General features: G+C 38.0%; 1 protein-coding gene across 1 annotated transcript; it reads left to right on the forward strand.

Annotated features, from left to right (window-relative positions):
- Nucleotides 1-3,622: 3,622 nt before the first annotated feature.
- On the forward strand, nt 3,623-9,698 carry LOC130236480 (serine/threonine-protein kinase pim-2). The gene is made up of 8 exons (XM_056467199.1): nt 3,623-4,130; nt 5,944-6,273; nt 6,477-6,574; nt 6,699-6,749; nt 8,516-8,897; nt 8,984-9,160; nt 9,348-9,477; nt 9,613-9,698. Exons 1-7 carry the CDS (start codon nt 3,743-3,745, stop codon nt 9,464-9,466), a joined length of 1,545 nt encoding a protein of 514 aa, XP_056323174.1. The 5' UTR covers nt 3,623-3,742; the 3' UTR covers nt 9,467-9,477; nt 9,613-9,698.
- The last annotated feature ends 4,587 nt before the right edge of the window (nt 9,699-14,285 follow it).

The following is a 14,285-nucleotide window of genomic DNA, read 5'->3' on the forward strand; positions in this document are numbered from 1 at the left end:
TGTGTATCTATAGATGAGACTGATTACAGTATGAATAATGTTAATATAATACTAGTGGAATTACAACAAATTATAATTAAATAGGCAAATAAGTATCATATAGCAGAATGTAGACCATAACAGAAAACATGCGAGGAGAACATGCAAACTTCACACAGAAATGTCAACTGGTCCATGCAGCCGTTACTCGAACCATTGACCTTCTTGCAGTGAGGTGACTGCTAACCACTGAGCCACAGTACCATAATACTTTACTAAATATTTGTGAAGATAGTATTCAGCTTAAAGTGTAATTTAAAGGCTGTCATTCGGTTTATTAGACACGTAGGGTAATTAGGGAAGTCATGGTATATGACAGTGGCTTGTTCTTCTTAAGGAGGCTAATAATATTCACCTTAACTGCTTTTACTCTAGTCGAAATAAAACAAATAAGACTTTCTCCAGAAGAACGTTAATGGAAATACTGTTAACAAGTTCCGTGCTCTGGAAATATATGAAAAAGAATAGCTAATGATTTAGACCGGTCAAAAGTTTGGGGTCAGTAGGATTTTTAAATGTTAAAATAAGCTTATCCTGCTCACCAAGGCTGCATTTATTAAATCAAAAATACACTACAAATTGTCAAATGTTATTGCACTATAAAATAGCTGTTCAAAAGTAGTTTATAATTTAATTTAATAATTTATTCCAGTGAATTTAAAGATGAATTTATAGCTTCAATACTCCAGTCTTCAGAGTCAATGATTCTTCAGAAATCACTCTAATATTAATTATTATTATTATTATTATTATTATTAATAATAATATTATTATTAATATTATCATTATTATTATTATTATTATTATCATTATTATCATTATCATTATTATTATTATTATTATTATTATTATAAATGGTAATAGTAATAAAAGCAATAATGACTGGACTAATAATTTCATTTAAAAAAACTACAAAGTTTTTTTTTTTTTAATTTTTAATAAATATTTAACAATTGAACGTTTTTTTTTACATTTAATAAATGCTGCTTTGATGAACAGAATAATTTTCTTTAAAAAAAAAACATGATAAAAAACTTTTGACCGGTTATATATATTAGCATATGAAATTGTGCTGTGCTCTATTCCTTCTTACAAGCACGCGTCAACAATGACAAATAAATAGAACGAAAAGAATGCCGTTACGTCACAGAACAGAATACAGTTTAGAATTTCCTCAGAGTGACAAACGAACAAGTACAGTGAACAGTATTTAATGACTTTAGCGACTTGTTTTGCATCTCAAATAGCGAATAATATGTCGACTGTGTTTTTTACACGTGTTAATACGATCACGACTGACTTTGTCAACGACAATCATCAGAGTGACACGATGGCTTCTCCTACACCTCCTACCATGATGAGAAGTCCAACAGGTGAGATGAGAGTTTACAAAAACGGTGTATTCCAACGTATTATTTAATAAAAAGTAACGTTAAAATGATAATCGTATATCGCCATATGAAGTTGTTAGCTTACCGACTTGAGAGGCAAATATGCAATCCCTCGTGATTGTAAGTTTTTCGTGTTATGATACTGAACGCCCTCACTCAACTGAAATTGTGCCTTGTTAACGTTACTGAAAAAAAAAAAAAACATTTTTATTTTATAATCTTTCATTTAAATTCTATGTGTCTACACATAGACCTACACAGTAATTTTCTTAGGATCCGATTTTGATGGTGTGGAAAAATATTTGTCCTGTTTCAGCAAACCGAATGAGAATATTATATTTAAGTCTTTATTTGTTCAAGCAGGGATAAATTAATAAACGTCTATAGCTCTGTTTCTGTAACTGAGTTTCTGGAGCAAGACTTTTCTTTTCATTTGTATTTGCAAGAATGCTAAATGTTTAAGTTATTATAATTTACTCACAGATTTCTTACCTGAAGCTCCAGAGCAAGAGAAATTGTTCACTTTGAGTTTGATGATTGCTAATGGAAAGATGAAAAAATGTTGATTAATTTTCATAAGTTTTTTTTTGTGGTGGAGAAGTGTAAGAATGTAGATGTAGCACCCACTGGTTAAAAAAAAGCCTACATACAGTTGAATTTAGAGTTATTAACTCCCCCCTGAATTATTAGCCCCCCTGTTTATTTTTCCCCCAATTTCTGTTTAACGGAGAGATTTTTTCCAACACATTTCTAAACATAATAGTTTTAATAAATCATCTCTAATAGCTGATTTATTTTATCTTTGTCATGATGACTACACAATATTTGACTAGATATTTTTCAAGACACTTCTATACAGCTTGAAGTGACATTTATAGTCTTAACTAGGTTAATTAGGTTAACTAGTCAGGTTAGGGTAATTAGGCAAGTTATTGTATAACGATAATTTGTTCTGTAGACTATCGAAAGAATATATAGCTTAAAGGGGCTAATAATTTTGTTCTAAAACTTTTATTCTAGCCGAAATAAAACAAGATTTTTTCCAGAAGACAAAATATTATCAGACATACTGTGAAAATTTCTTTGCTCTGTTAAACATAATTTGTGAAATATTTGAAAAAAGAGGGGCTAATAACCTCAACTGTACATTTGATTAAACATTGTGATGGTTAAATAGCTCAAACTGTAACTGGTAATATTAAAAGAATATTGACTCAAAAATGAATTATTATAATAGTTTGCATTTAGTTTGAGCAGGAGTGAAATGTTTATTTTGCAAAAAAAATTATTGCTTATAGGATTTTTTTTATGTCTATATGTTTTATATCTTTCTTATGTCTAGACCCACACGGAATCTGAGCGCGCAAAGATTTTTAGCCCATCATTGTTTCTGTTTATTTACTTGTGTAAATGTGTGGACATTTATATTTATTCAGTTTTTAAATAAATTTTAGGAATATTATTGACGAATATGAAAATATTTATATGATTTATTTACAATAGAGTTTGTAAAGTAATATTTTCTGTCTTTTAGTAGATATATTACATGAGAGACTTGCTTTGTGTGTAACAAATGCTTAAAAGTAATGCCTAAAAGTAAAAATTTATTACTTTTTATTTCATATATTAAGGTTTTAGTTATGATTCTCCCAAAATCATTCCGCATGAATCCGCAGTTTTTTTAAACAAAATTCTGCTCAGAAATAGCCGAAAATGTCCGCAGATTGCATCTGCCCCTATGACTTACCAACTATTTGTCAGGTTGTATTTGTCATTGAAATGGTTTGCAATTTCACATAATTAATTTTAGTTTTCAAACATTTTCTATTATAATTGTACATTTATTATTGTTGTTTCTTATGTGTGATTGACTTTTATGTTTCTAATTTTCAGCAGTTTGTCTATTTTAAACCTGTGGTTAAAGAGGTTTCTAATATTTCCCTGTTCTTTCCTTTACTTTAGAAAACCCAGAGAAAGGAAGGAAAGGGAAAAGAGCCTCTGCTTTCTTTAAGAGAGCATGGAAGGCTGCAAAGCACCCTTTCCTTTGCTGTGACCGGAACAGAGTGGTTCCCTTCGAACCACGGTCAGATATCGACGATTTCGAGCATCTTCCTGTTCCAGGTCCCTCCAGGACCGTCGCAGCACATGCAGACCCTGAGCCGGTGTGGCAGCCAGGCCAGGTCTGTGAAGATCCTCAGCCGTTGAGTGTTCCGGGCCCCTTCAGCATCAAGCAAACAGCAGATGTGCCAAATGTAGATCCGGCCCGTCCTGAGTCCTCAACGGCCCTCACAGGTCATGTTGACACTGAGCAGATGCGTCCGCCAGTCCAGGTCTGTGATCGTCTCGAGTCGTTAGCTGTTCCAGGAACATCCAGGATCAAGCCAACGACCATCGCAGATCATGTTGACTCTGAGCAGATGCGTCCGCCAGTCCAGGTCTGTGAAGATTCTCAGCCGTTGAGTGTTCCGGGCCTCTACAGGATGAAGCAAACAGCAGATCCGGCCCGTCCTGAGTCCTCAACGGCTCTCACAGGTCATGTTGATACTGAGCTGGTCTGTCTGCCAGGCCAGATCTGGGAAGATCCTCGGCTGATCAGTGTCCATGGCCCCTCCAATATTAAGAAAATGACGGATGCAGATTCGGCCTGTCCTGAGTCGCCTCTGTCTGTTCAAGACCCCTCTAAAATTGATGGGACTGATGGTGAGTCCTCCTGAATTTGGTTCATTTTAGTTTTGCCATCTGTTATTTTTTATGCTTTGTTGTTTTTAGCTTAAAATAAGACAGTGGGCCTGTTTCAGTAAGGAGGTTCAACCAATTCGGAGTTTAAACTTGAACTCTGAGTTGATTTACCAAGAGATTAAAAACTCTGAGTTTTCAGTTTCAGAATAGCGGATTTAAATTAGGTCAATCAACTTTGAGTAGACCAACTCAGAGTTAAGCGCGCACACCGCGACTATAAAAAGACATTATCAATGGAGCGCAGATATTACAAGTGACTATGGCAACATCGTAAAAAAAAAGAGATCAGCATTTCTTTCTCCAGCTGAACTTGATGTGCTCATGCAGAGTTATAGCAAATATGACCATATATTTTAAAAAGCAACACCACTGCATCAGTGAAACAGAGACAGCGTGGGAAAACAGCTGCTCAAGTTAATGCATAATTTTACATTTAAAGTATTTAAATATTTAAGTATATTAAAATAAGTAATGTTATGTGTGACGCTTATACATTTTTTACACACGTTCCCACTTTTATACAGGTTTTAATAGATTTAAAAGTGCACTTGTGTGTATGCTTTATTATTGATCAAGTGATAGAGGTTGATATGACATTTATGAATGTAAGCAGAACAATAGTTTAGGAAGAATATTAATCCTATTAATAGTTACAGTACATGTCCCTGTCGAAGGTCAGTGAATTTAAGCTATTTATTCATTAAAAAGGACAAGCCATACATGACTTTGTTCTTTGTGTGACTGAAATGTAGGCAATAGCTATGTTTCCATCCAAATATATTAATTAAATTAATGTGCAAAACTGGAATAGCGCATAAAAGATGTGCGAATAAGCAGCGTTTCCATCCAACGAGTCAAATAGAACTAAATCGTCACTTCCTAATTTAACGGGCGCCAAATATCAACAGTAAAAACACTGCAGCAGAAGAAGCTGCGTCAATCTTTTCCAAAGACAATGGTGACACAAAATGAACACGTGGAGGCATTTGAAGCAATGGGACGTGGAGTACAGACGCTTTTGACACGCTACAGACGCTCTGGAGGTCATTAATAATACAATAATACTGAAACGGTTAAGGCAGTTCAGAATGAATGACCAAAACAACATTTCAGATGTTTTACAGTGTGCTCGGCCTGCTGGGTTGTCTATTCACACACATTTTCATCACCACATGATCATCTTATAACAAACCTTTTTTTAAGGCACATACTCTAATTTGTTCAGTAAAAGTGTTTCCATCGCAATTTAGGCGCATCTTTTCTATCGAATAAAAGTTTATCCAACTCAGTTATGCGCCTGTTTTTTATATATTAAAAGTTATGTGCATCATGACGTTACCATCAATCGTTTTATCCGCATCTCCAAAATGAGCATTAAAATAGGTGGGTGGAAACATAAGGCTAAGGCGAAAAATACAGCTTCCTCTGTAAAAAAGGGGAGGATACCGACAGAAACTCTGAATTTAGAGAATAAAACCTACTCCTGACCAGGTTAGGTTCACAGAGTAAGTTACCACAGTAACTGACTGAATTAAATTTACCTCTCTTTCAGAAACAGGCTTGACTTACCCTGCTTTCTCGAGTTTAACAAACCTGTCATTTTGAAACGGAAAACCCAGAATTTCTCTTATTTCAGGGTTAAAATACTCTGAGTTTTCACTTAACCTCCTTTCTGAAATTAGTCCAGTGTCATTTGTTGTTCTGTTGGTTGTGTATTAATTAGTAGCTGTAGCTCTGTTCATGGAGATGTTTCTGTTTGTTTTCTTCATTTTAGAAAAACCCAAGAAAGGAAGGAAAGGGAAAAGAGTCTCTGCTTTCTTTAAGAGAGTATGGAAGGCTGCAAAGCTCTCTTTCCTGTGCTGTGACACAGATATAGTCCAGCATCTTATGCCACTACCTGAGCCTGAGCCAGAGCCAAAGCCCGAGTCCGGGCCCGAGTCCCAGCCAGAGCCCAACCCCGAGCCAGAGCCGGAGGAAGAAGCAGAACCTGAGGCAGTGCCTGTTAAAGTTACGCCTGGAATCGCAGAACCAGCTGACCCCGAGTCAGTATGTCTGCCAGGCCAGGTTCCTGAGGAGCCTAAAGAGGCTTATGGGCTCACTCTTGGTAAGTCACCATTTCCTTCTATTTTATGTAATTCATAATTAATATAAATTAATAATTATTTTACTCCTGCAATTCTGATTGAAGTTACTGTTTTTAGCTCATTGCATTAGATCCAGATGCAAAGTATGGGAGTCATTTATTTGATCCGTTTCATACCAGACAATCTAAGTAAATCTCCATTCTATTTTCTGTGTGTTTTTCAGGATCTGTGGTGTCTCATTTTGAAGTAATGGACATGATTGGAGAAGGAGCTTTTGGCCAGGTGTATGTGGCGTCTCACGTATTAAGTGAAAAAGAAAAGGTAGAGAACTATTTATAAAATTCAACCAACATTTTTCTCCAGATTATTAAATATAAATAAATTGTAGGCTTTAATTTGCCATTTATTCTAAAAAATGTACTGTTTGTTTTTTGTTTTTTTGCAGGTTGCCCTGAAGTATATCATCAAGCGTAGGCAGGACCGTTATCTAGACATTGTAAGTTGACAAACCAAAGTAACATTTGTTTAAACGGATAATTCACGCATCAATGAAAATGTGCAGACCATTTACTCATCCTTCACTTGTCCCATACCTGTCAGGACCACTTTAATTTGAACTCAAAAGCAGATATGTTGGAAACAGGTAGCCACTGACTTCCATTGTAGAAAAAGAAAATACTTTTGAAGTTAATGCTTACTGGTTTTCAACATTCTTCAAAATATCTTCTTTTGTGTTCAGCAGAAGAAACCCAGAGACAAGTTTTGAACACATTAATGAAATTACTTTTAAAAAATGTAACAATAATGGAGATAAAGATAATCATTGCATCATATCCCGTCCCCTTGTAAAGCAGTCTGCATTTATTTCTACACTCAGTTACATGTGGAAATCAGTGAAATCATGTAACGTGACTTTTGCAGCATGGGATGTGTTTGATTTAGTGTAGATGATTCATTCATGTCTTCAACAGTGCTAAAGAGAGCTTGTGCTGTTGTGTGCATGTGCTCAGTCTCAGAGACGGACAGAACACACACATGTAGAGTCCTCTTTTAGCTTAAACTGCATGACTAAATGCTCAAATACATGCACAAATGTGCCAAAACATTAATTCAAAGCATTAATTCATGAGAAAGACTTGGTTCGAACCAATCAGCGCGCTCTATTGTGAATGAGGTGCAACTTCATTAAAATGCATGATAGCATGATAGCGAAGACGAAGAGGCATGGGTCGTCAGTGTTGCGTTTATAAATGTGCTGCAACGAAGGTTTTATTTTCAGTTCCCCCGCTATAAGAGCACAGCTGGACTCACGTGTGGATTAAAGTGGTCTGCTAACATGCGACAAAAATACGTTTGTAAGGAATATTTTTACCCGAGAGCTTTTCGCATCTGGAAATGGTGAAATCTTGATTTGTCGTTCATCTTTTAAAAAACAGATGTGGTTCCAGTTAGTGTTGATTGTCCTGTCTCTACAGATTTGCTTATGTTTATTCAGATGGCAAAGTTAGTTCGTGTTGTCAGCAGTACTCTTTCAGTGTTTAAAGACATACCTTAGTCAAAATTATTTAGTTTCTAAGTTTTCAGTACGTTAACGCTGTAAATGCTGCTTTCCGAATGTAAACATGGAAACACCTTAATCAAACTATTACCGTCGTGTAGGATTTTCGCCGCATTTTGTGACAGGATAGTCTAACACACGGCTTTCTGAGGCTACCTACCGAGTGCATCTAAGTTACAGAGAAATGTGGATGTTCTTTTTTCCCATTCCATTAAAACTACACTCCTCCAGCAGTTCCTCACATCCAGTATCTCATTTGTTACGAGGGTCATGCATGAAATGTTCCTGAATGAAAGTGAAAGTCCCAAACTGCAGTTAAAGTCGACAAATTAATAATTTGGCAAGTTTTGCCTCTGTCAAAATCAGCGTGTGCCCAAACTGAAACTTCTTTTTTTATGCAAACCCTTCCCACTTTCCCTCCCTCGACACTCCCACCTAAACAGAGCTGGACACACCCACTTTCCTGACTTTTTTCAAACTAGAGGTGTGAAAACACCCTGCTGAGATGGGTTTCATGACCCTTCAGTTAAACCAAAAGGAAAGAATCTCTCACTGCTCTTGATCAAATGACTTTTGTAGTTTTAATAAGACATTCTTTAAGATTCTATTGTATTAATATATTATTCTCCATAATTTAAAAAGGTTTTTGTTACTTTGTGCCATTCTGCTTTGGTAATATGTTTGAAATCTGTTTTTTTTCCCAGGATGGTCATTCCAAACCTGTGCTCGCAGAAGTGGCAATCATGCTTAGGTTGATGAATGCTCCCCAATGTCCAAACATCATCAGATTACATGACTGGATAGAGAATGAGAGCGACAGCATTCTCATTCTGGAGTACCCAGAGTCATGCCAGACCTTGGATCGTTACATCACAAATGCATTGGACATTAGTGAAAACCAAGCACGCCGGTTAGTGCATCAGTTAATCCAAGCTGTCAAGTTCTGCGCTGAGCGTGGAGTTTTCCATGGTGATATACACACGCGGAACATCCTGGTGACTACACCCCAATTAGAGCTCAAACTGATCGACTTCGGTTGTGCTTGGCCTCTTACCCGCGGACCTTTCTACAGCTGGAAATATCAAGGTGAGTTGGCATTTTTGTGTTACAGTGTCTTGGATCACATTATTGCCTGATGAATTTACTGTATTATGAAAATGTCTCTCTTACAGGAGCTATATGTTACACGCCACCTGAGATTTTAAGGCATCGCAAATTCTTCCCTAGCATGGCAAATGTCTGGGCAATAGGCATCGTGCTGTATGAAATATTGCATGGACGGTTGCCCTTTTACGACAGACAATCGATAATGGTTGGAGACCTTCACACAGACCCCACTTTATCTTCAGGTAAGCAGACACCTCTGAACAATTTAAGGCTCAGTGAATAAAATATGTAAAAAAGGATTAAATATAATGGTTGCAGGCACTGTAGAAATTAAAATTATTTAATTGTGGATGTTTTGTCATTTGATGTAGTAAACATGAATCTTGAGTATGCAGACATATTTCACACTTTCACTGTGATGCTTTTCAGCATGCCAGGACCTGATTTCCCAGTGTTTGATCCGTAATCCAGTGAGGCGAATACAGTTACATCAAGTTGAAGAGCACCAGTGGTTCAATACAACGAGCCCAAATGCTGTGCAGCAGTGACACAAGAGGAGGTAGAGGAACACATCTATATTCTTTCTTTGGTTTTTGCTATTCCTGTTGTTTTCTTTTTTTGTCTTATTTGACAGCCCTTCATATTACTGCTTAAATAACCTTGTGTTATTTCTGCTTCTTTTTCTTCATTTCAGAACAAAAAGTAGCCAGGAAGAGGAAAGCACCATTAAGAGCACCAGAAATTCAGTTATTAATTACTCCCTCATGTCATTCCAAACCCCTAAGACCTTACTTTTCTTCAGTGTCAGTTCATGCCGTGTCTTGATGAGAGATCTGTTGTGCACTGTATGCGTGACACGCTGCTAACGTATACCTGGATGTGCCCACGCTTTGTTAAAATCAGAGGAAGTCGCGCAGGCCTCTGGGTTATACCAAGTGCGACACGCATTCAGTGCAGTACAGTATTTCTATAGTCATTATTTTTGTGTTTTTCTTTTCTGCATAAAAGAAGTTTACATCTCCAGTTTGGAGGAAAGTCCTTACCCCAGGTGGAGTTCAAGTATGTTGGGGGTTTGTTCATGAGTGAGGGAAGAATGGAACGTGAGATTGACAGGCGGATTGGTGCAATGGCAGCAGTAATGGCATCTATGTACCCATCCGTTGTGGTAAAGAAGGAGCTGAGCCGAAAGGCAAACCTTTTGATGTACCGGTCAATCTACGTTCCTACTCTCACCTATGGTCATGAGCTTTGGGTCATGACTGAAAGGATAAGATCTCGGATACAAGCAGCCGAAATGAGTTTCCTTCGCTGGGTGGCACGGTGCACCCTTATGGATAAGGTGAGGAGCTCTGACACCCGGGAGGAGCTCGGAGTAGAGCCGCTGCTCCTCCACATCGAGAGAAGTCAGCTGAGGTGGTTTAGGCATCTGTTTTGGATGCCTCCTAGAAACCTACCTAGGGAGGTGTTCCAGACGGGGAAGACACAGTATCTGCTGGAGGGACTATGTCTCTCGGCTGGCCTGGGAATGCCTCGGGATCCCCCCGGAGGAGCTGTAAAAAGTGTCTGATGGACGTCCAGGGTTTTCCAGCCCTGGCGCCTAGCAGATCTGCCCAAGAAGTTTGGCCAGAGGAGAAATGGTCGTGCCCAACTGAGCCTGGTTTCTCTCAAAGTTTTTTTTCTTCACTTTTGTCAATTGGTGAAGTTTTGTTCCTCACCACTGGCTTGCTAGGTTTGGGACTTGTGGAGCTTCGCATCGATGGATTTGCTCTTCAGTGTTTGGACTTTCAGCAGTGAAAATTAAACCACACTGAACTGAACTTCAACTCTGAAAATTGAACTGACAGTTTCTATTTACTAGAACTTTTGTGTTAAGCTGCTTTGACACAATCTACATTACAAATAATTGAAATGAAAAATAAAAAAATAGCAGTGAGCTTTCGGATTTTATCGAAAATTAATTAATTTGTGTTCTTAAAATGAACTAAGGACATGAGATGAGTAATTAATGACAATGATGGTAATTAATGGTGCCTAGACTGCAGCTCTGCACAAGAAGTTTGGCCAAAGGAGAAATGGTCGTACCCAACTGAGCCTGGTTTCTCTCGAGGTTTTTTTCCTTCACTTTCAGCAATTGGTGAAGTTTTGTTCCTCGCCACTGTCGCCACTGGCTTGCTCAGATTGGGACTTGTGGAGCTGCGCATCGATGGATTTGCTCTTCAGTGTTTGGACTCTCAGCAGTGAATATTAAACCACACTGAACTGAACTGAACTGAACATCAACTCTGAAAACTGGACTGACACAGTTTTAATTTACTTGTATGTTAAGCTGCTTCGACACAATCTACATTGTAAAGGTGCTATAGAAATGAAGATGAATTGAATTAATGACAAATCTCCAATAGGAAATCCAGTGCTGTCATAGTTGTCTCCTCTAAAGTGTCATCAAATATCTGCTCACCTATCTGTCTACCTCATAAGTGAATCTGGTGTTCTGTCAGAAGCGAGAGTAATTGCTTTATACTTAAGTTTTGTAAATAAGAATTGTTTTGTAATGAATTGTTCTTTGAATTGATTTGTAATGAATTGCTTTTGTATATTGTTGGCTAATAATTCAAATAAAATCATGTGAATCAAACTGAAGCCCTAATCATCATTTCTGTGAGTTTTTTAAATGACTTCTTCAAGAGTTCACACTTAGCTGATGATTGATTATAAGCTTGTTTGGCATGCTGTCCCGGGAGAGAGCCCTGAACTCAAAAGATCCTTGAGCTCTGGGCTCCCTCCCTTTTGCAGGGCGACAGGGGAGATTGAGTTCAGGTAGGTCTTGTAATAAATTACGCTCAAATGTAATAAATTGAAGTATTTACTTTCCTTTTTCTTTTACTTATCTTAAAAAAGTGCACTGAACGTGTTTTTTGGTGCATTTGGTGTAATCAGTTTTATTAACCAGGAAAATCATAAAAATAATATTATTATAATCAATTACAATAAATAACAATAAAATACATGTAAAAGCATGTTTAGTGTAACAAATCCATGAAAAACTTGTGGTAATCACGATTTAGCTACAATAACTTAAAAAAAATGTTATTTATGTATGTTTCTGTGCTCGACGATCGGGTTGTTGTGGTCCTAACCTTCGACCACCACCTGTTCCACAATGCACTGGGCCCTTCCTGCAGGAGAATGTTCCCATGTCGCTCCTTCGGACTGAGCCCGGCCGGGTTCCGTAGGATAAACCCTGGCCACGAGGTGCTCACAAATGTGTCCCAACCCCAGGCTTGGCTCCAGTTGTATGAAAGTCCTTACCCCAGGTGGAGTTCAAGTATCTTGGGGTTTTGTTCACAAGTGAGGGAAGGATACAACATGAGATTGACAGGCGGATTGGTGCAGCGGTAGCAGTAATGCGGTCGATGTACCAGTCTGTTGTGGTGAAAAAGGAGCTGAGCCAAAAGGCAAAGCTTTCAATTTACCGGTCAATCTATGTTTCTACTCTCACATATGGTCATGAGCTTTGGGTCATGACCGAAAGGACAAGATCTCGGAAACAAGCAGCTGAAATGAGTTTCCTTTGCAGGGTGGCAGAGCGCACCCTTCTAGTCAAAGTGAGGAGCTCTATCACCCAGGAGGATCTCGGAGTAGAGTCGCTGCTCCTTCACATCGAGAGAAGTCAGCTGAGGTGGCTCGGACATCTGTTTCGGATGCCTCCTGGACACCTACCTAGGGAGGTGTTCCAGGCATGTCCCACCGGGAGAAGACCTCGGGGAAGATCCAGGACATGCCAGAGAGACTATATCTCTTGGCTGACCAGGGAACGCCTTGGGATCCGGAGGGGCTGGAGGAAGTGTCTGGGGTTCTCTCCTAAGACAGCTGCCCCCTGCAACCCAGCCCCAGAAAAGCGGATGATGTTTTAATTTATTTTTTAAAACCACACTCCTAAGTCACATTGCGGTGGGCCTCAGAATTGCACGTATTTGGATCTTATCTGAAAAAAGAAACTTATTGTGTTTCTCTCACTCCAATATGATTGTGGACACACTATACCTGCATACAGTTCTGTCCAAACAGCTTCCAAATGTTGATTTTCATCATAGGTGCCCTTCAAGTTAAAACATTGAAAATAAATATAAACATTTGAAAACATGACACCTTTTTGGAAGATTTCATCAGTACTTTAGAGATTTAGTTTTTTATTCAAATAAATTGGAAATCCATAAAAATCTAATTTACTGAAAAACATCACTTTTATAGGATTTTATAAAATTATTTACAGTAAAATAAAGCAAATGTTGTGGTTATTAAATTCTAAGTAAAATTAGAATAATGTATTTTTTTGTTGTTGTTTACATTTAAAATGATTTCAAACTAACATAAATTGTAAATATGCCCAACAAGATATTTTGGTATGCTGGTCTTTTTTTTGTTACACATTCTAATATTTGAAAAACAAACAAAAAAAGGTTCTAAGCTGTTTTTGCCTATACACATATTTTTGATATTTTTGTTTATTTGGATTGATATGAACAAGGTTTAGGGGTGGCACAGTGGCTCAGTGGTTAGCACTGTTGCCTCACAGCAAGAAGATTGCTGGTTCAAGCCCTGGCTGGGTCAGTTGGCATCTCGTTGTGGAGTTTGCATGTTCTCCCCGTGATCGTGTAGGTTTCCTACGGGTGCTCCGGTTTCACCCACAGTCCAAAGACATGCAGTATAAGTGAATTGAATAAGCTAAATTATAATCTAAATTGGCCATAGTGTATGAGTGTAAATGTGAGAGTGTATGGGTGTTTCCCAGTACTGGATTGTGGTTGGAAGGGCATCCGCTGTGTAAAACATATGCTTGATAAATTGGCGGTTCATTCCACTGTTGCAACCCCTGATGAATAAAGGGATTAAGCAGAAGGAAAATGAATAAATTAATGACCATGGTTTATCTCATGATTATGGACCAAGCAATTGAAAATATGTCTAATAGACTTACAAACACAGTACTGTGTAATAGACATTAAAATGCAGGATGTCCAAACTTGGATTAAGCAAGATTAAATTTGCACTGTGAATGAAAAAAAATTTTACATTCATTCACTCATTTTCTTTTCGGCTTAGTCCCTTTATTAATCCAGGGTCACCAAAACAGAATGAACCGCCAACTTATCCAGCACATGTGTTACGCAGCGGAAGCCCTTCCAGCTGCAACCCATCTCTGGGAAACATCCATACACACTCATTCACACTCATACACTACGGACAATTTAGCCTACCCAATTAACCTGTACAGCATGTCTTTGGACTGTGGGGGAAACCGGAACACCCGGAGGAAACCCACACGAACACAGGGAGAACATGCAAACTCCACACAGAAATGCCAAC

This window comes from Danio aesculapii, chromosome 10 (assembly GCF_903798145.1).
Source record: "Danio aesculapii chromosome 10, fDanAes4.1, whole genome shotgun sequence".
Taxonomy (NCBI): Eukaryota; Metazoa; Chordata; class Actinopteri; order Cypriniformes; family Danionidae; genus Danio; species Danio aesculapii.